We start from the raw sequence: 21,677 nt of genomic DNA on the forward strand, positions 1-21,677 counted from the left end.
TCCCCACCACACAACAGATCCCTCCTGGCCCCACTGTGGCACAGCCAGACCCGCCCACGGGGCCAGGGACACGGGGTGCTGTAGCCCAGGGCATGGCTGGGCAGTGGCTGCGGAGGGAAGGGGACACGGGACATCCCAGAACCTGGAGCTGCCACTCAAGGTATGTCACAGCAACCTCATGGAAAGCTCCAGTCTGGGGACACAGGAGCTGGGAATGACCCAGGGATGCTGCTGGATGTGACCAGGTGGGCAAGAGGCCAATGGCACCTGGATTGTATCAAGACCACAGTGGGCCCAGCCCAGGGCAGGGATTGTCCCCCTGTGCTGGCCCTGCTGAGTGGCCTCAGATCCTGGGGGACAGCTCCAGCCCCTCCAACAGGAGAGCCCTGGAGGGGCTGGAGCTGTCCAGGGAATGGAGCTGGGAAGGGGCTGGAGCCCCAGGAGGGGCTGAGGGAGCTGGGAAGGGGCTCAGAAGGAGAAAAGGAGGCTCAGGGGAACTTGTGGCTCTGCACAACTCCCTTCCAGGAGGGGACAGGGAGGCTCTGCTCCAGGAAGGGGAGGGAGGTTGAGGTTGGATATTGAGAAAACTCCTTCATGGAAAAGGTGGTCAGGTTTTGGAAGGGGCTGCCCAGGGCAGTGGTGGAGTCCCCATCCCTGGAGAGATTTAAAAGCCATGTGGATGTGGCACATGGGGACATGGGTTAGTGGTGGCCTTGGCAGTGCTGGGGACTGGTTGGACTTGATAGTCTTGAAGAGCTTTTCCAGCCTCAATGATTCCATCATTCTTTGCAGTCACCCATTCCTGAAGCACGAGGGTCCCACGCTGGGCTCCCCAGGCTCTGTCCTTCCACACCCAGCAGGTGAGCAGAGCCCACGCAGCTCCCAGAGCTGTCCCTGTCCCAGAGCTGCCCTCCCCGTGCAGCTGTCCCTGTCCCAGCGCTGTCCCTGTCCCAGAGCTGTCCCTGTCCCAGAGCTGTCCCTGTCCCAGAGCTGCCCTCCCCGTGCAGCTGTCCCTGTCCCAGCGCTGTCCCTGTCCCAGCACTGTCCCTGTCCCAGAGCCCCCCTCCCCGTGCAGCTGTCCCTGTCCCAGCGCTGTCCCCATCCCAGAGCTGTCCCTATCCCAGATTCCCCCCTCCCGTGCAGCTGTCCCTGTCCCTGTCCCAGAGCTGTCCCTGTCCCCGTCCCAGAGCTGTCCCCATCCCAGAGCTGGTCCCTGTCCCAGAGCTCCCCTCCCTGTCCCAGAGCTGTCCCTGTCCCAGAGCTGTCCCTGTCCCAGAGCCCCCCTCCCGCGCACCTGTCCCTGTCCCAGAGCTGTCCCTGTCCCAGAGCTGTCCCTGTCCCAGAGCTGTCCCTGTCCCAGCGCTCCCCTCCCCGTGCAGCTGTCCCTGTCCCAGAGCTGTCCCTGTCCCAGAGCTCCCCTCCCGCGCAGCTGTCCCTGTCCCCTCTCACCCTGAGGGTGTGGTCCTGGCTGCCGGTGACCAGGCGGCCGGCGGCGGCCTTGAGCGCGGTGATGGGTTTGTGGTGGGCGCAGGCCACGCTGTGTGTGAGCTGGCAGCGCACCGCGGCCCCGCGGCACAGCTCCGGCGACGGCGGCAGGCTGCTCCTGCCCGGGCCACCTGCAGGGACACAGCCATGGTGAGGGCACCTCGGCATGCTGGGCCTCAGGGCACCTGGGGAAACTTCAGGGCAGTGAGGGACTCAACACGGTCAAAGATCCCAGACTGGTTGGGATGGAAGGGACCTTAAAGCCCATCCTGCCATGGCAGGGACACCTTCTGCTATGCCAGGCTGCTCCAAGCCCCTCCAACCTGGCCTTGGACACTTCCAGGGATGGGGCGGCTACAGCTCCTCCAGGAAATTCATCCCAGTCCCTCAGCACTCTCCTAGGGATGAATTCCTCCCCATCCCCATTCAGATATCCATCTCACTCATCCCTTCTGTTCTGTTCCAGAAGCAAAGGAACCCTGTGCTGTGACCAGTCACCCCATGGGGCAGTCTGGGCTGTGCTGTAGCTGTTCCCAGGATGGGAACAAGTGACACAAAGGAGTGACAAGTGCAAGGAGGTAAGGGCAGTGCTGGCCCTGGAAGCACATGGCAGCCTCCTGTGCCGTGGGGATGATGTCCCAGCATGGGGACAGTGTCCCAGCACAGGGAGCTCCCACAGCAGCCCTCAGCTAGGCCCAGCTCCAGCTGCTTTTGGAGCAGTTACCACCAAAGCTGAAGTGGGTGTGAGGAAGACTCAGCTGTGAGGAGGGGAGGGAGGGAGCCCAGGACAGTGCACTGACATTCCCACACGTGCTCACCTCGGAACTGCAGGTGGTTCAAGGACTGGTGTGTCTCCAGAGAGAAGAAATCCAAGGAGCCATTCAGCCGGGCAGCCACAATCCTGAGGGAGAGATGGGGGTGAGGAGAGGCCCCTCCCTGAGCCCCAAACCCAGACACCCCCGGGGCCAAGCACAGACCACCCGCTGCCGGGAGGAGGCTGCATGGAACTGGGCTGGGAGAGTGGACATAGCCCCGAGTGGACTGGGCACAGCCCTGAATGCACTGGACAGTGGCAGTGCCTCTGGAACAGCAGTGACCCAAAGGTGTCCCAGCCCTGAGACCCTCTGGACATTCAGCTGCTGACAGGAGTGAGGGCTGAAGTGACTGCTGGAGCCGACCTGGAGCCAGGAGAGCTGGTGAGAGGTGGATACACAGAAGGCTCAGGCTGGATAGGAGGTTGGATAGCAGGAAAAGGTGGTTGGCACTGAATGGGCTCCCCTGGGAATGGTCACAGCTGCAGCCCTGCCAGAGCCCAGGAAGGTTTGGACAAAGCTCTCAGGTACAGATTGGGGGTGTTCGGGTGTCTGGGGGTTGGACTCCATGATCCTTGCAGCTCAGGATGTTCCCTGACACGGATTCTAGGGTAGAGACATCCCAGCTGAGCCTCTGCTGCTGTGGGGTTGGGGCTGGGGATCTCCCAGCACCTGCACAAGGAGTTGTTACCTGTTGTTGAGGAAGACGAGGGCGGTGATGCCGGATTGTCCTTCATCATTGCTGCTGCGGAGAGTCCCCTCGATGGCATCCCACACCTGGGGAGGAGGGGTCACTGCAGGGACACTGCCCACAGGGGCCTGGGATCCTCAACAGCTCTGTGTGCTGTGCTCCTGCCTCCTGAGCAGGTCACAGCTCCCTGTGCTGTGTGACCTGCACCCTGCCATCCTCACCTGCACCTGCCATCACTGCACCCCTGCTCCTCACCTGCACACATTGCTGTGTCCCTGTCCCTCATCTCCACACACTGCTGTGTCCCTGTTCCTCATCTCCACACATTGCTGTGTCCCTGCTCATCTCCACACACTGCTGTGTCCCTGCTCATCTCCACACACTGCTGTGTCCCCATCCCTCACCTCCACACATTGCTGTGTCCCTGCTCACCTCCACACATTGCTGTGTCCCTGTCCCTCACCTCCACACATTGCTGTGTCCCTGCTCATCTCCACACATTGCTGTGTCCCTGTCCCTCACCTCCACACATTATTGTGTCCCTGTCCCTCATCTCCACACATTGCTGTGTCCCTGTCCATCTCCACACATTGCTGTGTCCCTGTCCCTGATCTCCACACACTGCTGTGTCCCTGTCCCTCACCTTCACCCTCCCATTGCTGTGTCCCTGTCCCTCATCTCCACACATTGCCATGTCCCTGTCCCTCATCTCCACACATTGCTGTGTCCCTGTCCCTCACCTCCACACATTGCTGTGTCCCTGTCCCTCATCTCCACACATTGCTGTGTCCCTGTCCCTCATCTCCACACATTGCTGTGTCCCTGCTCATCTCCACACATTGCTGTGTCCCTGCTCATCTCCACACATTGCTGTGTCCCTGTCCCTCATCTCCACACATTGCCATGTTCCTGTCCCTCACCTTCACCCTCCCATTGCTGTGTCCCTGTCCCTCATTTCCACCTTGCCCTGGCTGTGTCCCCGCTCCTCACCTCCAGCTTCCCATTGCTCCTGCCAGCCACGATGAGGTTCCCCTGCAGCTCCAGGCTCCAGACGGAGCTCTCCAGGTCCCCTCCCCAGGAGGGCAGCGCTGAGGATTTGTCACATCCCGCGCAGGCCTCGTCCCCCAGGCCGCGCTCCCCGAGGCTGCGCCGGCGGCCGCAGCCGCCCTCGTCGGGGCCGTGCGGGGCCGAGAGCCCCGGGAAGTTCATGTTCCTGCAGCTGGAGCCGCCGTGCTCCTCGTACACCTTCCCCACCAGGCTGCTGAAGTCGTAGCCAGAGTCCTTGTGGCGAGCGCCCACGGCGCGGAGCCGCGGCTCGGACTCGGCCGCCTTGGCGTGCTCCGAGAAGTTGGTGTCGATGAGGGAGGTGAGGTCGGGCTGGTCACAGAACAGGGGGGGCTGGGGGGGCCCCAGCAGCCGTTTGAGCTGGTGGCCGCTCTCAAAGGAGTCCTCCAGCCCGTTCTTCCCGTCCGGGCTGGCGTCCCAGCCCTCCTGGTAGTCGAAGATGCCACTGCTGTCCCGGCGCAGCCTGGAGGGAAAGACAGAGCTCAGAGAGAGCTCAGCCCCTGTGCTGGCAGGGCTGTGGGGACGCTGGCAGGGCTGTGGGGACACGGCCAGGCCTACCTGGGCTTGGGGATGACGGTGAGGCAGTCGCCCGTCTGCGCGTCCCACACGCGGATCTGCCCCACCAGGCAGCAGCTCACCAGCAGCATCCCGTCGCTGGCCAGGCACTCGATGTCCTGCAGGAGGGAAGGAAAGCACGGCTCAGCCTGGCCCAGCGAGGCCTCTGGGTCGTCACCACGGCCTGCTGGGGCTGAGCCACTGCAGAGATGGGTTTTATGTTAGAACTGGCTGGTTTAGGAACTGAGTGAGGGTGAGGATGTGGACATTCCTGGAAATGTCCCAGGCCAGGCTGGACAGGGCCTGGAGCACCCTGGGACAGTGGAAGGTCCCTGCCCATGGCACTGGATGAGTTTCAAGGTCCCTTTCAACCCAACCCACTCTGTGATTCTGGGATTCCAAGATCTCTGCACTCTGTGATTCTGGGATTCCAGGATCTCTGCACTCTGTGATTCTGGGATTCCAGGATCTCTGCCCAGAGACCTCAGTGTGCACTGGACTGCTGCAAATCCAACAGAATCCATCTGTTGTGCTTTCCCTAAAAAATTCTGTCCCGGTTTGAAGGCAGCATCAGAGGCAGATATAGAACTTTTCTGGGAGATACAACACAGCATTTTAAGCTCATCTGCCTGAACACCCAAGAGCTCTGTTTCATCTCAGAACAGGAAGAATCCCAGATCCATCCTGGTTGGAAAAGCCCTCCCAGACCGAGTCACACCAGTGACTGATCAGCTGTCACCCAGAGCACCAAGTGCCACATCCAGCTGTCCCCTCAGGAGTCTGGAGGTGCCCAGCAGAGCAGGGAATGGAAGCCAGGGGTGGTGAGGGTGGCAATTGTACAAATCAATTCCCAGCAGGAGCTGAGAACGTGCTGCAGGAATTCCACGCTCCAATATCCCTTCTTGATGTGCTGATTGGGAATCTGGCCGTACCATGAGGTGTCCCCTGAGCACCAGGGGCACGATCTCCGTCTCGGGGGGCGAGTAGCCGTAGTCATCGCAGGGCAGGTCCCCGCGGCGGCGCCGGCCCGGCCCGTTCTGCCCGTAGTTCTTGGGGCACAGCACCCGGTACAGGCAGAAGAGCAGCAGCACCAGCAGCATGCCCGAGGCCAGGCCCAGAGCAGCCACCCTGCAGGAGACACCCACAAACACCACAAGGTGAGAAAATCAATTCCAGTTTCTAGTCCTGTGCCAGGGTTACTCACGTGCTGGTGTGAATTTCTCAGCTGAGAAAGCTTTCCAACAAATTACAGAGGTTTGTTGGAAATTAAGGGGGGTTTTAATGGGAAAATAACAATTTCAACAAGATGTTGAGGCTTTTCAGTAAGGAAAGTAACGAGCAACTAAGATTTAAAGTAAACACCAGCTGGGACTGGGATAACAGAGCGTGTTCAGCACGTGCAGATTCCAGCAGGGTTGTGGGCCATCCTCTCCAGAGGGAGGAAAGCTCCTTGCAGCAGAGCTTGATCTAACCCCCAGTAAATATTATCAAATGATATCCAGGTGGTGGCTGCCCCTGGATCCCTGGCAGTGCCCAAGGCCAGGCTGGGCAGGGCTTGGAGCAGCTGGGACAGTGGAGTGTCCCTGCCCATGGCACAGAGTGGCACTGATGGGCTTTAAGGTCCCTTCCAACCCAAACCATTGTGGGGTTCTATGAAATCACAACATTAAAATGGAGCTGTGTCCCCAGTGATCAGCCCCACACTGCAGCAGGGCCTCCCTGTTCATGCACAGCCCCCTCCTGCCCTCAGCTGGGAGAGACAATTCCATTTCACACCGCAGCATCCCGAGCTTGGGCACTGGAGCTGTAGGAGCTGCTCTCCCAGCAGAAGGACAGAGCCAAAGCAGCCCCCGAGGGCTGGGCAGGCTGTGAGGAGCACAGGACACGTTACTTGTAGAGGGTGACGTCCTGGTGGCCGCGGGGCTGCGCGCTGTGCTCCGGCTGCGGGCCCGGCTCCCTGCCCGCCAGGAAGGGCTGGTAGCGCGAGGCCTCCTGCGGGTGCCGCACCTCCAGCGCCTCCTGAGGGTTCAGGTACAGCGTCACCGGGATGGCTGGCAGGATGCTGATGTACCTGAGGGGGACAGGGACAGCAGCTCAGGACTGGCACCAGGGGACAGGCACAGGTCACACACCTCGGGGTGCTTTCAGTGCGTAACTTCAGGTGCTCTGAACTAAAGAGCTCCTTGCAAATATTCCCCTCTAAAGTCGTCCCCCAGGTCTGAACCCTCCAAAGAGCCAGCAGTGGAATGAAGTCCTGGTGAGATCATGAGTTTAAGCAAGGATCTAGTTTCCTGTGTGTGCAGGCTGGGAGGTCTCACCAAGAAGCTGCTTCAGCTCAGGTGTCTCTTCCTTACATGTACTATTTCCATCACTTACAGATGGCTGTATCAGACAATTGTGGAATTACTGGGGTTGGAAAAGTCCTCTGACACCATCAGGTCTGACTGATCCCCCTTGCACTGCCAAGGTCACCTTAACCCATGTCCCCAAACCCCACATCCACAGGGCTGTTAAATCACTCCAGGGATGGGGACTCCACCCCTGCCCTGGACAGCCTTTTTGGGGGAGGAATTTTGCCAATATCCACCTGAACCTTCCCTGGCCCAGCCTGAGGCCGTTCCCTCTCCTCCTGTCCCTGTTCCCTGGAGCAGAGCCCGACCCCTGGCTGTCCCCTCCTGTCAGGGAGCCAGAGGGTCCCCCCTGAGTGTCCTTTTCTTGTTTTGCAGGATTTAAAACTTCACTTCCAGGGTCAGGGAAGACACAGGACACCAAGCACATGAACACTTAGGAGCACAGAGAGAAACAGCCCAAATTCCCAGAGGAGCAGCCCTGCAGGTTTGTGAGCTCTGCCCAGCCCAGGGGACCTGCTCAGCAGCTCCTCCCAAGCACACCTGGAATGAGCCCACAGAACCAGGCTATGTCAGTCAGGAGCACGAAGGACAGAAGGAAGACAAACTCTTGGGGTCAGTGCCTGTGGCACTCCACGCCAGCCCACTTGCCTCTTGGCCAGGGTGATGTTGTAGTAGCTGAAGAGGGCTGGCCAGTGCCTGAAGGAAAGCTTCCTCCAGATCTCCTCATCCTCTGCTCCCCAGGTAACCTCTGCTTCCGTTCCCAGCTCCACCTGCCCGTTCCCTCTGCCCTCGGCTCCCTGGGCCCAGCTGTGCTGGTTGGGCTCCAGCCCCGGCTTCTGCTCCCGCTGCTGCGTTTGGTTCTCCAACAGCTGGATTGGCTCCGACGGGAACACTGACAGGTCGAGCTTGGGGTCCCCAGCAGGCAGGACCCCTCCAGGGACGGGCATGGGAGGCAGACCCGCGTCCCCCAGGGGACTCTGCTCGGTCACCTGGGACGTGAGGTAGGTGCGGAGCCCAGCAGGATCCGTGTAAACCAGGATTCCAATCCAGATCACCGTGCCAGCCTGTGCAGGGTGAGCAGAGACAGCTCCCTTCAGTGCCACCTCCCTGTCCCTGTCCCCTGCCTGTGCAGGGTGAGCAGAGACAGCTCCCTTCAGTGCCACTCCCTGTCCCCTTCAGTGCCACCTCCCTGTCCCTGCCTGTGCAGGGTGAGCAGAGACAGCTCCCTTCAGTGCCACCTCCCTGTCCCCTTCAGTGCCACCACCCTGTCCCTGTCCCTGTCCCTGCCTGTGCAGGGTGAGCAGAGACAGCTCCCTTCAGTGCCACCTCCCTGTCCCCTTCAGTGCCACCTCCCTGTCCCTGTCCCTGCCTGTGCAGGGTGAGCAGAGACAGCTCCCTTCAGTGCCACCTCCCTGTCCCCTTCAGTGCCACCTCCCTGTCCCTGTCCCTGCCTGTGCAGAGTGAGCACAGACAGCTCCCTTCAGTGCCACCTCCCTGTCCCTGTCCCCTGCCTGTGCAGGGTGAGCAGAGACAGCTCCCTTCAGTGCCACTCCCTGTCCCCTTCAGTGCCACCTCCCTGTCCCTGTCCCTGCCTGTGCAGGGTGAGCAGAGACAGCTCCCTTCAGTGCCACTCCCTGTCCCCTTCAGTGCCACCTCCCTGTCCCCTGCCTGAGCTCACCCATGGCACCCCAGGCACAGGTATCCCACATTTCCTGCAGCCTCAGTCCCAGCACTGCTCCTTGGGGAGGGTTTGGAGCACTGCCCAGCACACACAGAACCTGGACACCACTTTTCTGTGATGCACATGATGGTCAGAACCCAACTTCTCTTCCCAAAGGCACAGCAGGAAGGAGACTGTGCTGGGACCAGCACGTCTGGCACCTCTGAACGGCTGGAATGGCTGAGTTTGGGTTTTGGGACCCACTTGTGCAGGACCCACCGCTCTGGCACCATGTGGGGATTGGACTTAGACTGCCAGTGTTGGCTGGTTGGGCTGGGAACATAGAGATCCCTGCAATTCCACTAGAGACATCCAAAACAGAGACAGGGGGACAAGCAGGACCACAAGTGCTGTGTCTGCAGCAGCTGTAAAGAGTGAAACCTCGAGCAAAACATCTCCTAAATGCCTTTAGTCCACACGTGCAGGAACAAACCACAACTTCAGCTTGTAAAATCATCTCCAGAGCCAGCCAGCCTCGGAAACCGCTGGGGCAGCACCAGAGCCACGAGGGACCCAGGACATGGAGGTGCGTCAGGCCCGGCTGGGGTGGTTGTTTGGCAGATTGCCAGCCCAACTGGAGTGGTTGCCCAGCAGGTAGCCCACCCCTGCTGCCATGGTTGCCCAGCAGGTTGCCATCCTGGATGGGGTGGTTGCCCAGCAGGTTGCCACTCCTGCTGCCGTGGTAGCCCAGCAGCTGCCACCCTTGCTGCCGTGGTAGCCCATCCCTGCTGCCATGGTTGCCCAGCAGGTTGCCATCCTGGGTGGGGTGGTTTCCCAGCATTTGCCACCCCCTGCTGCCATGGTAGCCCATCCCTGCTGCTGTGGTTTCCCAGCAGTTGCCATCCCAGCTGCCATGGTAGCCCACCCCTGCTGCCGTGGTTGCCCATCCCTGTTGCCGTGGTAGCCCACCCCTGCTGCCATGGTAGCCCATCCCTGCTGCTGTGGTTTCCAGCATTTGCCATCCCTGCTCCCATGGTAGCCCACCCCACTGCCATGGCAGCCCACCCCACTGCCATGGTAGCCCACCCCACTGCCATGGTAGCCCACCCCTGCTGCCGTGGTTTCCCAGCAGTTCCCACCCCACTGCCATGGTAGCCCACCCCACTGCCATGGTAGCCCACCCCTGCTGCCGTGGTTTCCCAGCAGTTCCCACCCCACTGCCATGGTAGCCCACCCCACAGCCATGGCAGCCCACCCCTGCTGGTGTGGTTTCCAGCATTTGCCATCCGTGCTGCCATGGTAGCCCACCCCACTGCCATGGTAGCCCACCCCACTGCCATGGTAGCCCACCCCCAGTGCCATGGTAGCCCATCCCTTTGCCATGATAGCCCACCCCACTGCCATGGTAGCCCACCCCACTGCCATGGTAGCCCACCCCAGCTGCCACCCGTGCCGCGGCGCCCCGTTCCCGTTCCCGTTCCCGTTCCGTACCATGATGAGGCGCTGGGCCAGGCGCGTGCGGGCGAAGAAGTAGATGACGCGCAGGCGCTTGGGCAGGCGCAGGTTGCGCAGCGAGGACGGCTGCAGGGTGATGGTGTGCGGCTGCAGGGTGATGCTGTGCGGAGCCAGCGGCGCCGGGCGCAGCGCGGGCGGCCGGGCCCGGCACGGAGCCTTGGCCGCGGCCAGGCACGACTCGGGGGGCAGCCGCTTGTTCAGGTCAGCCAGCTGGAACAGATGGGGAATGGTCAGGGGTCGGGGGGCCCTGCTGTGACTGTGTCTCCTTCCAGCCCATCTCCCCCCAATCAGCACACCTACACCCTCAGGGAATCACGGATTGGTTGGATTGGAGGGACCTTAAATCCCACCCAGTGCCACCCCTGCCATGGCAGGGTCACTTCCACTGTCCCAGGCTGCTCCAAGTGTCCCACCTGGCCTTGGGCACTGCCAGGGATCCAGGGGCACCCACAGCTGCTCTGGGCACCTGTGCCAGGGCCTCACCACCCTCACAGAGAAGTTATTCCTAATATCCACTGTAAACTTCTCTCTGTCAGTTTGAAGACATTCCCCCTTAACCTGTCCAAAGTGTGTCTCCATGTTTCTTGTGGGCTCCCTTCAGGTCCTGGAAGGCCACAAGTAGGTGTCTAAGCTTTCCTGCTCCAGGCTGGATAATCTCATTCTCCCAGCCTTTCCTCACAGCAGAGCTGCTCCATCCCTCTATCACCTTGAAGCCTCCTCTGGGTTTGCTCCCACAGCTCCATGTCCTTCCTAAGAGTGTCTTTTCCCCCAAGTGTTCTGTCTCCTGTCCCTTGTGTGTAACCAAGCAAACAGGGAAACACAACTTTAACAGCTCAAGACGAGAGCAAACAGCCTCAGGTTGACCAGGGAAAGTTTAGGTTAAATATTAGTAAAAATTTCTTCCTGGAATGGGCTGTCCAGCCGTGGCACAGCTGCCCAGAACAGGGGTGGAGTCCCCACGGGGGGATTTAACAACCATATGGATGTGGAACCTGGGGACAGTGCTGAGGGAATGGGTGGGCTCCATGATCAGAAAGGCCCCTCCCAGGCTCAGGGGCAGTATGACTCTGATTTTTCTCTCTGTGCAGGGAGTGGGGCTGTGCTGCCCTCCCTCCCCTCAGGCCGTGCTCCCTGCCCACCTCCATGCGGCGGATGTCGATGGACAGCACCGTGGTGAAGAAGAACATCTGCAGGAAGAAGTCGGACACCAGCCCCACCACGGCGAAGAGGCAGAACTCCTGTGGGTAGGACACAGGGATTAGCTCAGCCCCCTTCCACCCCAGTCCCATTCCAGCAGTGTTTGCTGACAAACCCCTCTGCCCATCCCTTGTGTTGGCTGGGTGAGTCCATGTGAGAATCCAGAGCATGCATTCTAATTCACATGCTTTGGTTTTGGCCACAATCCATCAAAACCCTGGGGCCCTGCCACGAGGGAACAAGGGACACGATGAGAGGAAGAGGCCTCAGGTTGTATCAGGGGAGATTTAGATTAGAAATTAGGGAAAAATGGGGCTAGTAGGCACTGGAACTGCCCAGGGCAGCAGTGGAGTCCCTGTGCCTAGAGGGATTTACAGCTGTGGCTGTGGGGACATGGGGCAGTGCTGGGGAATTGTTGGACTTGGTCTCCCCAAGGCTCTTTCACCTCAGACAATTCCCTGAGTCGGTGATGCTGCTGCCCAAGCCTCCCTGCAGTGCCCCAGGCTCTGTCCTGCCAGCCCAGAGCAGCCCTGCTCACCTGGATGGCCGGGACCAGGGTGAAGTATCCGATGAGGATGATGCCGAGCTCTGTTGCCATGTTCTTCATGATGGACCAGCTCTCATTGCTCAGGCCTGGGGAAGGGCAAGGACAGCTCAGGGGAGCCTCTGCACTGTGCCAGACATGAGCACAGCAAAGGGAGCTGCATTTCCCCTCCAAAATCTACAGGCAACAGGCCAAAAAGGCCCTTCCAGGCTAAAAACCCCAAGTGCAAAGGCCCACCGAAGTTCTGAGTCCTGATTCCCATCTAGGATCCAAACCACTTGTATTTTTAAAACTAAAGTCAGCATCACTCTAGAATCTCTTCTCCTTGGTGTTCAGAAACAGCTTGGAAGATTGCAAATCCCATTTATCTGTGGTGTGAGCACACTCAAATCCTTCCACAGGCACAGAACATTCATAGAATGGAAAAGAGAATTTTGTCCCACATTCAGGGGAATTTTGTAGGACCTGTATTTTGCACTTCTGATATCCATGACCTGAGGACAGTGCTCAGTAACCACACTAGGAGACCCAGCTCTCCCCTAATATTTTTAAATGTTTCTTTAGCCTGTTTGTCAACAATCCCTTACATTCCTGGAATTCAAACCAAACCACAGCTCACCTTGCTCCCTTCCCAGCCCTGGATGCTCTCACTGCCCCTCTCCCAGCCCTGGCTTTCCCCATGCCCCTCTGCAGGTCCCAGAGCAGATCCTACCCTGGGCGATGCGGAGCTTCACCTCCAGGTCCACGGGCGTGGACACCACGGACTTGGTGAGGACCAGCACGTTCTCCAGGCCAATCACCACCACCAGGTATGGGAAGATCTCCCTGGAGCAAACAGAGGCACAGCTGAGGAGGAGATCCATGGGGAAGAGGCAAGTTTGGAGCAAACACACCCCTGGGAGTGGGGACACTGCCCTGTGCCCCCATCCCTTCCCTCAGGGTCACACTGTGCAAGGAAAGGTTTGTGTTTCCTCTGCCTGGGGCACAAATCACCCTGTTTGCAAAGCTGTAGGAATTCCTGGGGAAATGCCCATTGTGGAGCACCACTGAATTAATCCTGGTGCTTCCCAGGGTGGGGACGGAGCCCTCTGCTCTCCAGCATGGGGTATAACAACAGGGATGGACCTGGACCGGGCTGTGAGGGACTGGGGGTGGGGAATCACTCATTAGGGACAGGGAGCATGTCCCACCTCCTTTAAGGATCATCCCATTCCATCTCTGCCATAGCAGGGACACCTCCCACTGTCCCAGGTGCTCAAGCCCTGTCCAGCCTGGCCTTGGACACTGCCAGGGATCCAGGGGCAGCCACAGCTGCTCTGGGAAATCTATTCCAGTCCCTCACCATCCTCACAGGGAAAGATTTTGTCCGTCTATCTCATCTAAATTTCCCCTCTTTCAGTTTGAACATTGCTCCTTGTCCCATCACTGCAGTTCCTGATGAAGAATCCCTCTCCAGCCTCCCTGCTGGCCCCCTCAGGCAGGAATGTCAGTGAATGTCCACAGTGAATGTCACAGGCTGGCACGTACCCGCCGTTGAGCGTGGGTGTGAGGCCGAACAGGGTGCAGAGCCCCACGGACATGAGCAGGGAGCTGAGCACCGTCACCACCGCCGCCAGCGCCAGGCCCCACTTGGACTTCACCATGTCGATCTTGCCTGGAAAAACAGAGCCCAGCCCATGTCAGCAGGGAGAGCAAAGAGAATTCTCACTGTGGGGACAGGACACTCAGCCTGACCAGCTCCAGGAGGTCACCACACAGATCCCCAGGACAGGAGGGGAGGTCCTGCAGTGCTCCTGTCTGAAATGCAGCTCCCAGAGCCTCCCAGGACAAGGCTGGCTCACAGCTCACACCAGTCCCAGCATTGCACTGAGGTGGGGAAAACCAAACTGAAACGTGGCCAGGGAAATCTAAACCCACCAGCTCAGAGCATGTGTCTGATCTGTCTGATACTGGATGAAATTAAGTGGGAAACAAGGCATTCCTGTGGCATCTAGGGATGCCTAAGACAGAAAACACCTTGGAAGATATCAAAGAATCATGGAATAGTTTGGTTGGAAGAGACTTTAAAGATCATCCCATTCCACCCCTGCCATGGAAAGGGAAACCTTCCACTATCCCAGGCCTTGGACACTCCCAGGGATGGGGAGGTGGATCACAAGGAACACCACCACTCTGGCTCAGAGGGACAAACGAGCAGGCACCAGGTAACCAATTACTGATTGTGTCCATGCCAGCTGAGGGTAGCATTCCAACAGCCCCTCTCCTGCAGGACAGTGAAGGGAGTGGTGTCACAGCAGGCACCAGGTAACCAGTTACTGATTGTGTCCATGCCAGCTGAGGGTAGCATTCCAACAGCCCCTGTCCTGCAGGACAGTGAAGGGGGTGGTGTCACAGCAGGCAGCAGCCCCAGACGTACGTGTGGAGAAGTAGATGTAGGCGAAGAGGATGATGTAGGTGGTGACGAGCGGGATGAGCTCGGCGATGCCGATCTCCTCCTTGAAGTGCACGTGCACCACGTGCTCCTCCCGCAGGCTGCAGTTGGGGCTGGGGTGCAGCAGCTTCAGCCGGGAGCGCAGGCTGCTCAGGAACCTGGGGAACAGCAGCACCCACAGTCACTCACTGCTCCCAGCACCAGCACCTGGGTTCATAGTGACCAGCAAAGCACAGCTCTCTCCAGGCCTTGCTCCCCAACCACCCAGACCTGGATTCCTACAAAGGTCTGCTGGGCAGACTCACCTAAACTTTGTTTAAAGCACAGGCTCCTTAACCACAATCTGTGAACAGAACATGCCAAGGCTTCAAACACTCCCAGAACGTTCCCAGAATTACAGAATTCTGTGAAAAAATGGCTGATGGAAGGTGCCACACAATGGCCCTCAGGGCTCTGGAAGAGCAAGTTTCAACTCCTGGGCTGACAATTCCATCCCAGGTATCCCTTGGGGAGTTACAGTCCTCAGATCCAGTTTGGGCAACACTGCCAAAGTGTTTTCACCAGTTGAACCAGTGCTTATTGGAAAGCAAACCAGTGTGTGTACAAGGAGCTGGGGCAAAGCAGAGCCACAGGCCCTGGATGCCACAGGAACTCCCCTGGCAGCTCTGGGTGCTGCAGACACTGTTTGTGAAGAGGAGCTGGGAACTGAGAGTGTTTTATTTCTGTGAAACACAGCAAGATTTCTCCCCAGAAAAGCACCTTTGGAGATGCAAGATACTGTAAAGCACAAGAAGGGGAGGGTAAAGAGAAGGCAGCCTGAGGGAGGGGAGGCAGCAGGCGTGCCCCAGCAGCCTCACCTGGAGTCGTAGCGCTGCAGCCCCAGGGTGACGGTGTAGGACACCACGCGCCGCCGGTTGTACAGGCTGACCCCGCTGTACCTGCCGGGCAGCCCGAACAGCAGGTCTGCAGAGACACCAGGGCACATCAGGGACAGCACACAGGGACAGAGGTGTTCCCTGTCAGCAGCACCTGTGGGATGGCTGCTCTGGCCCCATAGCAAATCCTGCATTTCCCAGTGCTCTCAGACCCCAGGATCCACCCACAGCGAGCTCACACACATCACAAATATATCACAGATATCACAAATAACCTTTAAAGCAAACTTCTGTAGGGTGACAAACCCCTCTTCAGACATGTAACAGAGTACAGCACACACTGCCAGAACTCTGAAGTTCCTCTAAAACCACAGGATTCAGCCTGCATTCAATCCAGCATTTCCTCTGCTATGGAACCACTAATGCTCACACACACTCTCAGGGGATTTCTTTATAATCAAGAGATAAAAATACTTCTGTGCTATCCATTGTCAGCTCGGGCTGTGTGCAAGGAATCTGAACACACAGGGAGCAGGATGAATGCTGATTTATGTGTGACAATGAGGCAGCCTTTGAGCGTGACAGAGGGAAAAGCCAGGCTGGAGCATGTGTAGAGTGAGAGGAACAAAACCCTGCTATTTTTACCTGCAGAAAGAAGCCTGAGTGAATGATTAGTTCACTTCTCACAAATACAGATCAGGGCTCAAATACACACAGAACGAGAAACAACAAAGACTGGGCAGCTTTGGCTGCTGTGAATGACAAAATACTGTCCAAATTGGCACTATCAGCAATCCAGGTGCTGGAATTAGTGAGGATGGAATAACAATGAAGCTGCAGGCAACCCCCAGCTCCTCCAGCTCACCTTTGAGAGTGGCTGACGTCTGCAAGGTCTTTGGCTCATGCTGGTGGATGGTTTTGATGATATCTGGGTCGGCATTGAAGCGCTCGCGGTCGTTCTGCCAGAAGTTGCCCGGGGACAGCAGCAGGCAGCCGTGCTCTGGGAGCAGATTCCTCAGCTTCCTCAGGCCAGGCAGCAGGTCTGTCACCTGCAGGCAAACCTCCTCCAGGCTCCTGACCCCGGAGCTGCAAACAAAACACAGCGCTGTGGGACCCAGGCTTGGGGAGAGGAGCATGGCAGGGAGCTGCACCTTCCTCCTCACCCTGCTCCTCCTCCTCACCCTGCTCCTCCTCACAGCTGAGAGCAGCAGCTGGGCTCCCTGGAACTGTCAACAGGCTCCAGAACTCCACCCTCATCCCTGGCTGCTGCCTGACCCCACAGCTCTCACCTCTCCCATCTCCAGTACCACTCTTCCATATTTAATTAATTTATTTAATCTGTTAATTCCACCCGGCAGAGAAACTCTCTGTGGAATTCTTGCAGACCTCAAAGCCCTCTCCACAGCTGATGTTTACAGAGTCCTGGCCTGCCTGCCTGAGGTGCATCCTTTGAGGTGCACAGTGCTCTCAAACACTGGGATTCAATGTCTGCACCTGGTGTGGTGTTTTCCCAATTCCTCTGCATTGTGTGGACAGGAGAATTTCCCCAGAGGTTCAGAACTGCACACAGGAGGAACTGGAATGAACTGGAACCTTGACATAATCCTTAATTATCCATTTAATCCTTAAAATCCATAAACCACTAACTGAAGCACGACTCAGCCTGGGTTTGCAGCTGAACTTAGGTTTTAAAAACAGGGAATTTCATTTAACTGGCTTAGTGGAAGAAGTATTCTCTGTCAGGCTGCCAAGGTCTGTTTATGGTTACCTGGGGAAAAGGGAATGACTCCACACACAGTTGTGATGGCACATCATGAAGAGAACATTTTGGGATATGACATCCTTAAAGGGAAACTTTGGCAATCACCTAGCAGGGATGTTTGGACCCAAGAAAAGCCCAGAGCCATCTCTGTGGGAAGGGCAGGAAAATCAGTGTGCAGTGTACAGATGGCTGCAGTTTACCTGTTTCTGCACCAAACACTGCCCTGTGCTCCTGCAGCCACACAAGGCACAAAGGAATTCAGGATTTACAGCAAAGGGCCATTATACTGAGGATGCTTTCACAATTCCGTTTGCCAGGTGATAAAAGGAGACAGGAGCTGGGATTTAACATTGGTTATCACAGGCCTCATGCTGACAGAAGCACTCCCTGCAGCAGGCCCAGCTACTGCAAACCTCTGCAACACAAGGGGATGGCAGAGGGGACAGGAAAGATGCTTTTTGTGGCCCCAGTTCAGGAAGATGAACTCAAATCTGCAATCACTTGGGGAAGAACACAATCCACCCCCAATTGCCCTCCTCAGGGATTTCTGCAGCCATCTGTACACCTGCACACTGATTTTCCTGCCTTTCCCACAGAGATGGCTCTGGGCTTTTCAGCAGGAGCACAGATTGATCAGTGCACTGATGGAGTGTTGGTAGGAGGTGAGCAGGAAAGGGCAGTGAGAACAGCATGGGATTTACAGAACAGATTGAATGGGGAGGGACAGAGCCCAGGCCCCCCAAAGAGCTGGAATTCCTGGGAGCCTGGGCTGGAATTCCAGATGAAACCACTACACAACCAGCTGCTGTATCTACCCCCACTACTGATAACGAACCTCAAAAGGTACTTTGGGATACTGGAGAAATAATATTCCTGAATGTTCTGTGATAGCAAGACCCTAGTACACATTAATAGGAAAATCCAAAACTGGGAACGGCTTGACAGCCACAAACAGGCTTTGCAAACACTGAGAGCAAAAAATTAAAATGTTGTGAAAGTTATTTAAAATACTTTTTATAAGCTATAAAGTAAACTGAACTACACTAAAAAATTTTATAAATTGTAAAAAAACACATGGAAAAAGTTTAGGTGTTTAAAAAAACCATTTTTTTGCCCTGAAGTAAAGAAAGACTCTGTTTTAAAAAATGAAAATATGAACAAAAACATTTAATAAAAAAGAGAAATAAAAAAACCTTTTGTTTTTAAGCAGTTTGCCCTTGAGTAATACCTCGTGATTTTAACATGACTGATAAAACACAGCTTTAGAAAGGCTGTGAAAATAAAAAAGTTTCACAATTTTGCAAATTTTCCTGGACAGATGCAAATGGTGAAGGTGAAGACATAAGAAAACTTTATTTATTCTTGAAGAAAATCCCTATAACTAAAACAAAAAAGCACTTCTCTTTCTAAAGTAAACTAAAATAATTATTTGAGTGAAAAACTGACTGAAGTGTCTGTATGTTGTTGTTAAAAAATGTAAGGATTAAAAAGAAGTAATCTAAAAATCTTATTCCAAATTTTATTATTAATATTATTAATAGTATTATTAATAAATTTCTTCTTTATACCTTTTTAAATTTTAGTCCTGCCTTGTTTTTACTCCTAAATCCTATCTAAAAAAAAAAATTAAGTGTATAAAAATTGGCAAATCTAAGCTAAACCAAAGCAATGTGTTTGTATGCATGGATGTGTACATGTTTAATAATATTTAAAAATAATCCAGCTCCGTGTTTTGGAGCCTGCCCCGTTCCAGTCTCTGCTCCAGCTCCGTGTTTTGGAGCCTGCCCCGTTCCAGGCCCTGTTCCAGTTCCGTGTTTTGGAGCCTGCCCCGTTCCAGCCCCGCTCCAGCTCCGTGTTTTGGAGCCTGCCCCGTTCCAGCCCCGCTCCAGCTCCATGTTTTGGAGCCTGCCCCGTTCCAGCCCCGCTCCAGTTCCGTGTTTTGGAGCCTGCCCCGTTCCAGCCCCGCGCCAGTTCCGGGTTTTGGAGCCTGCCCCGTTCCAGCCCCGCTCCAGTTCCGTGTTTTGGAGCCTGCCCCGTTCCAGCCCCGCTCCAGCTCCGTGTTTTGGAGCCTGCCCCGTTCCAGCCCCGCTCCAGCTCCGGGTTTTGGAGCCTGCCCCGTTCCAGGCCCTGTTCCAGCTCCGTGTTTTGGAGCCTGCCCCATTCCAGCCCCGCTCCAGTTCCGTGTTTTGGAGCCTGCCCTGTTCCAGCCCCGCTCCAGTTCCGGGTTTTGCTCGCCCCGGCGGCCCCGCAGCGCCCCCGTGTGGCGGCGGCCGGAACAGCGCCAACACAAAAACCGGCACGGGAGCAACGGGGTGGGAAAGGGAAAAAATGGAAAAGAAAAAGGAAGAAAAAAAAGAAAAAGAAAAAGAAAAAGAAAAAGAAAAAGAAAAAGAAAAAGAAAAAGAAAAAGAAAAAGAAAAAGAAAAAGAAAAAGAAAAAGAAAAAGAAAAAGAAAAAGAAAAAGAAAGAAAAGAAAAAAGCACTGCTGCTTTTCCTGGGCCACTGTAACACAGCACACACAGAACCAACAGTACCTGACCCTAGGAAGGGAAATTTCCACCTAAAGCTCCTGCAAGCTGTGCCACTGATAACAGCAGCTGCTGGGTTTGTGCTCGGTTTCCCACTCGTTTAATGAAAATATTCGGATGATGAGAATTCCACAACAATTCCATATTTTCCATGGCTCACCTGCAGCTGGAGTGATGCTCCAGGAAGCAAAGACAGCCCAACCCACCCAGTGGTAAAACCCTGATCAGTGTTGTTAGGCTACTAAAGCACTGGAGTTTCCATTTGTTTGGATTAATGCCTGCCTGTGGCCTGTCCCAGTAATTTGCAGTGTATATCAGTTACTGCTTTAAAATGCTCCTGTCTTCACTCTGGCTGTCACACAGGGTGGAAAAGATTTCCCTGAATGTAACCCGAATTTTTCTATGACTATGGGATCAGTTCTGTGCACCTCCTCCTCGGGGTAAGGTATAAAATCACCCCTTGCAGCAGGTGGGAACAATTTGAGTTTCATTGCACCTTGGACTGCCCTGAGGCTGTAACCAGATTGCCCTGTACACATCTGGGCAGGTCACTGCAGAGCTCTCCAACACTTGCTGTGATGAGCAGGGATGTGTGAAATGCTGGACTTCACTGAGGGACCCTGCGCTAAAAACCATTAATGGAAGTGAGGGGAGTCACTGATCCACTGCTGAACCCCCCAGTCACTGCAGCTGAAAAATCACCCCCAGCAACTCTGCTTTGATCCTGATTTGCATCCCACCTTTCCTATGACTTTTAAGACTCAAGGGGTGGGGAACATCCTGATCCACACAGACTGGTAAATTTAGTAAGTAAAATTACTTGTTTGGGTTGTCTCAGCTACCAGGAACACTGGATTTAATGCTATGCCTTGTCAGTCTGATTTTTTATTATTAATCATTTTATATCTACATCTATATCTATATCTATATCTAATCTATATCAATAATCTATTTGACTCCCAGTCAATGCTGATTCTTTTGCCAGCTTTAACACAGGTGCCTTGGTACCTGCAGGGTTTGTGCTGGAATCTGCTGGGAGTTTTTAATGTTACACTCTGTAGAATTTGTGATGAACATCTTCCAGCTGTTATGTCCTGTCTGTTCAATAAATAATTCATTTTATACACACACCTCACTTGCCATCACTAGAACATGTGGGCCAGGGGGAGGCCTTAAATTTAAACTTAAATTTGAAAGTCTGAGGCTAAGGCAGGGCCTGTGCAAAGCTCCCACTGGAGCTGCTGCTCCCACAGAGCCACTTCCACAGTGGGATCAGGAAAGGTGTGCTGAGCAAATCCAGGTCAGGACAGACACCAGCCCTGCCTGGCTCTGCCTTGCACGTCACAGGAGGTGACTCCAGATGGTAAATGCACTGAAACCTCTGCAAAATCCCTCTCCAGAAGAGACTTCTTCTGCAATAACTACAAAGAACGGCACAGAAATTCAAAAATGATCATCTGTCTTTGTGAGCACTCCCTGCACAATGTGCACCCTGGGGCTGCATGGCAGGACACCTGGACAAGCCTCAGCTGTCAGACAGAGGCTTGGGAATGAGAATGAAAAGGAACTGTGCAGCAATGCCTCTGGCCAGGGCTCCAGGACGAGGCAGATGGCCATGGGCTGTGTTTGAGCAGCCTGGAACGTGGCACAGATAACAGCTCACGCTGCAGATAAGCCCATGGACGCTCCCATCTGCGAGGCCACGCTCCCAGCCCTGTCCCTGTGGGATGCTGTGGCTGCAGAGTGACACCAAAACCACAGCTGGGCAAACCACAGCTCCAGGTCACTCCTGACTCACAGGGATCTGCACCAAGGGAAACACATCTGGGGTTGTTTCCTGCCCAGGTACACTCAACAACCTTCAGCTCCCTTCTCCAACACAAAATAATATAAAAGATACATAATAGAATATAAAAAACCAAGCCACTTTGCATATAAAAATTATTTCTGCTCAACTTTGTTACTGCCAACAAACAAGAACTTCATAATGACTTTCGAGGTAATTGCAGAATTCATCTCAAAATTAGATGTTTCCTGAAATACCCAAATGCATCCCCAAAATGGTAACCTTGCCCCAAGGTTTAGGTCTAAATGTTGAAGTAATTTTCTTCTGCTGGCATGAAGAATAATAATAAAAGTAATAATTTTGTTTCTGTGTTGCATCACTGCTCATCAAGGGCAGCGCCAAGGGGAGATAATGGGAATA

At 55.4% G+C, this 21,677-nt stretch overlaps 1 protein-coding gene across 2 annotated transcripts in view; it reads right to left on the reverse strand.

Moving 5' to 3' along the window:
* The window catches only part of LOC116993928 (SREBF chaperone), a 41,872-nt gene that overhangs the window by 2,598 nt on the left and 17,597 nt on the right, over window positions 1-21,677 (reverse strand). For both annotated transcript variants that reach the window (XM_033055184.1, XM_033055175.1), the window contains exons 5-20: window positions 16,047-16,267; window positions 15,164-15,269; window positions 14,292-14,464; window positions 13,403-13,529; window positions 12,588-12,700; window positions 11,870-11,964; window positions 11,274-11,372; window positions 10,111-10,344; window positions 7,608-8,023; window positions 6,500-6,679; window positions 5,541-5,736; window positions 4,612-4,727; window positions 3,979-4,516; window positions 2,989-3,074; window positions 2,304-2,386; window positions 1,450-1,616 (exon numbers count right to left, since the gene is read on the reverse strand). In XM_033055184.1, coding sequence (XP_032911075.1) covers window positions 1,450-1,616; window positions 2,304-2,386; window positions 2,989-3,074; window positions 3,979-4,516; window positions 4,612-4,727; window positions 5,541-5,736; window positions 6,500-6,679; window positions 7,608-8,023; window positions 10,111-10,344; window positions 11,274-11,372; window positions 11,870-11,964; window positions 12,588-12,700; window positions 13,403-13,529; window positions 14,292-14,464; window positions 15,164-15,269; window positions 16,047-16,267 — 2,950 coding nt within the window. The remainder of the gene's footprint in view (window positions 1-1,449; window positions 1,617-2,303; window positions 2,387-2,988; window positions 3,075-3,978; window positions 4,517-4,611; window positions 4,728-5,540; window positions 5,737-6,499; window positions 6,680-7,607; window positions 8,024-10,110; window positions 10,345-11,273; window positions 11,373-11,869; window positions 11,965-12,587; window positions 12,701-13,402; window positions 13,530-14,291; window positions 14,465-15,163; window positions 15,270-16,046; window positions 16,268-21,677) is intronic.

This window comes from Catharus ustulatus, chromosome 1, assembly GCF_009819885.2.
Source record: "Catharus ustulatus isolate bCatUst1 chromosome 1, bCatUst1.pri.v2, whole genome shotgun sequence".
In the NCBI taxonomy this organism is placed as follows: domain Eukaryota; kingdom Metazoa; phylum Chordata; class Aves; order Passeriformes; family Turdidae; genus Catharus; species Catharus ustulatus.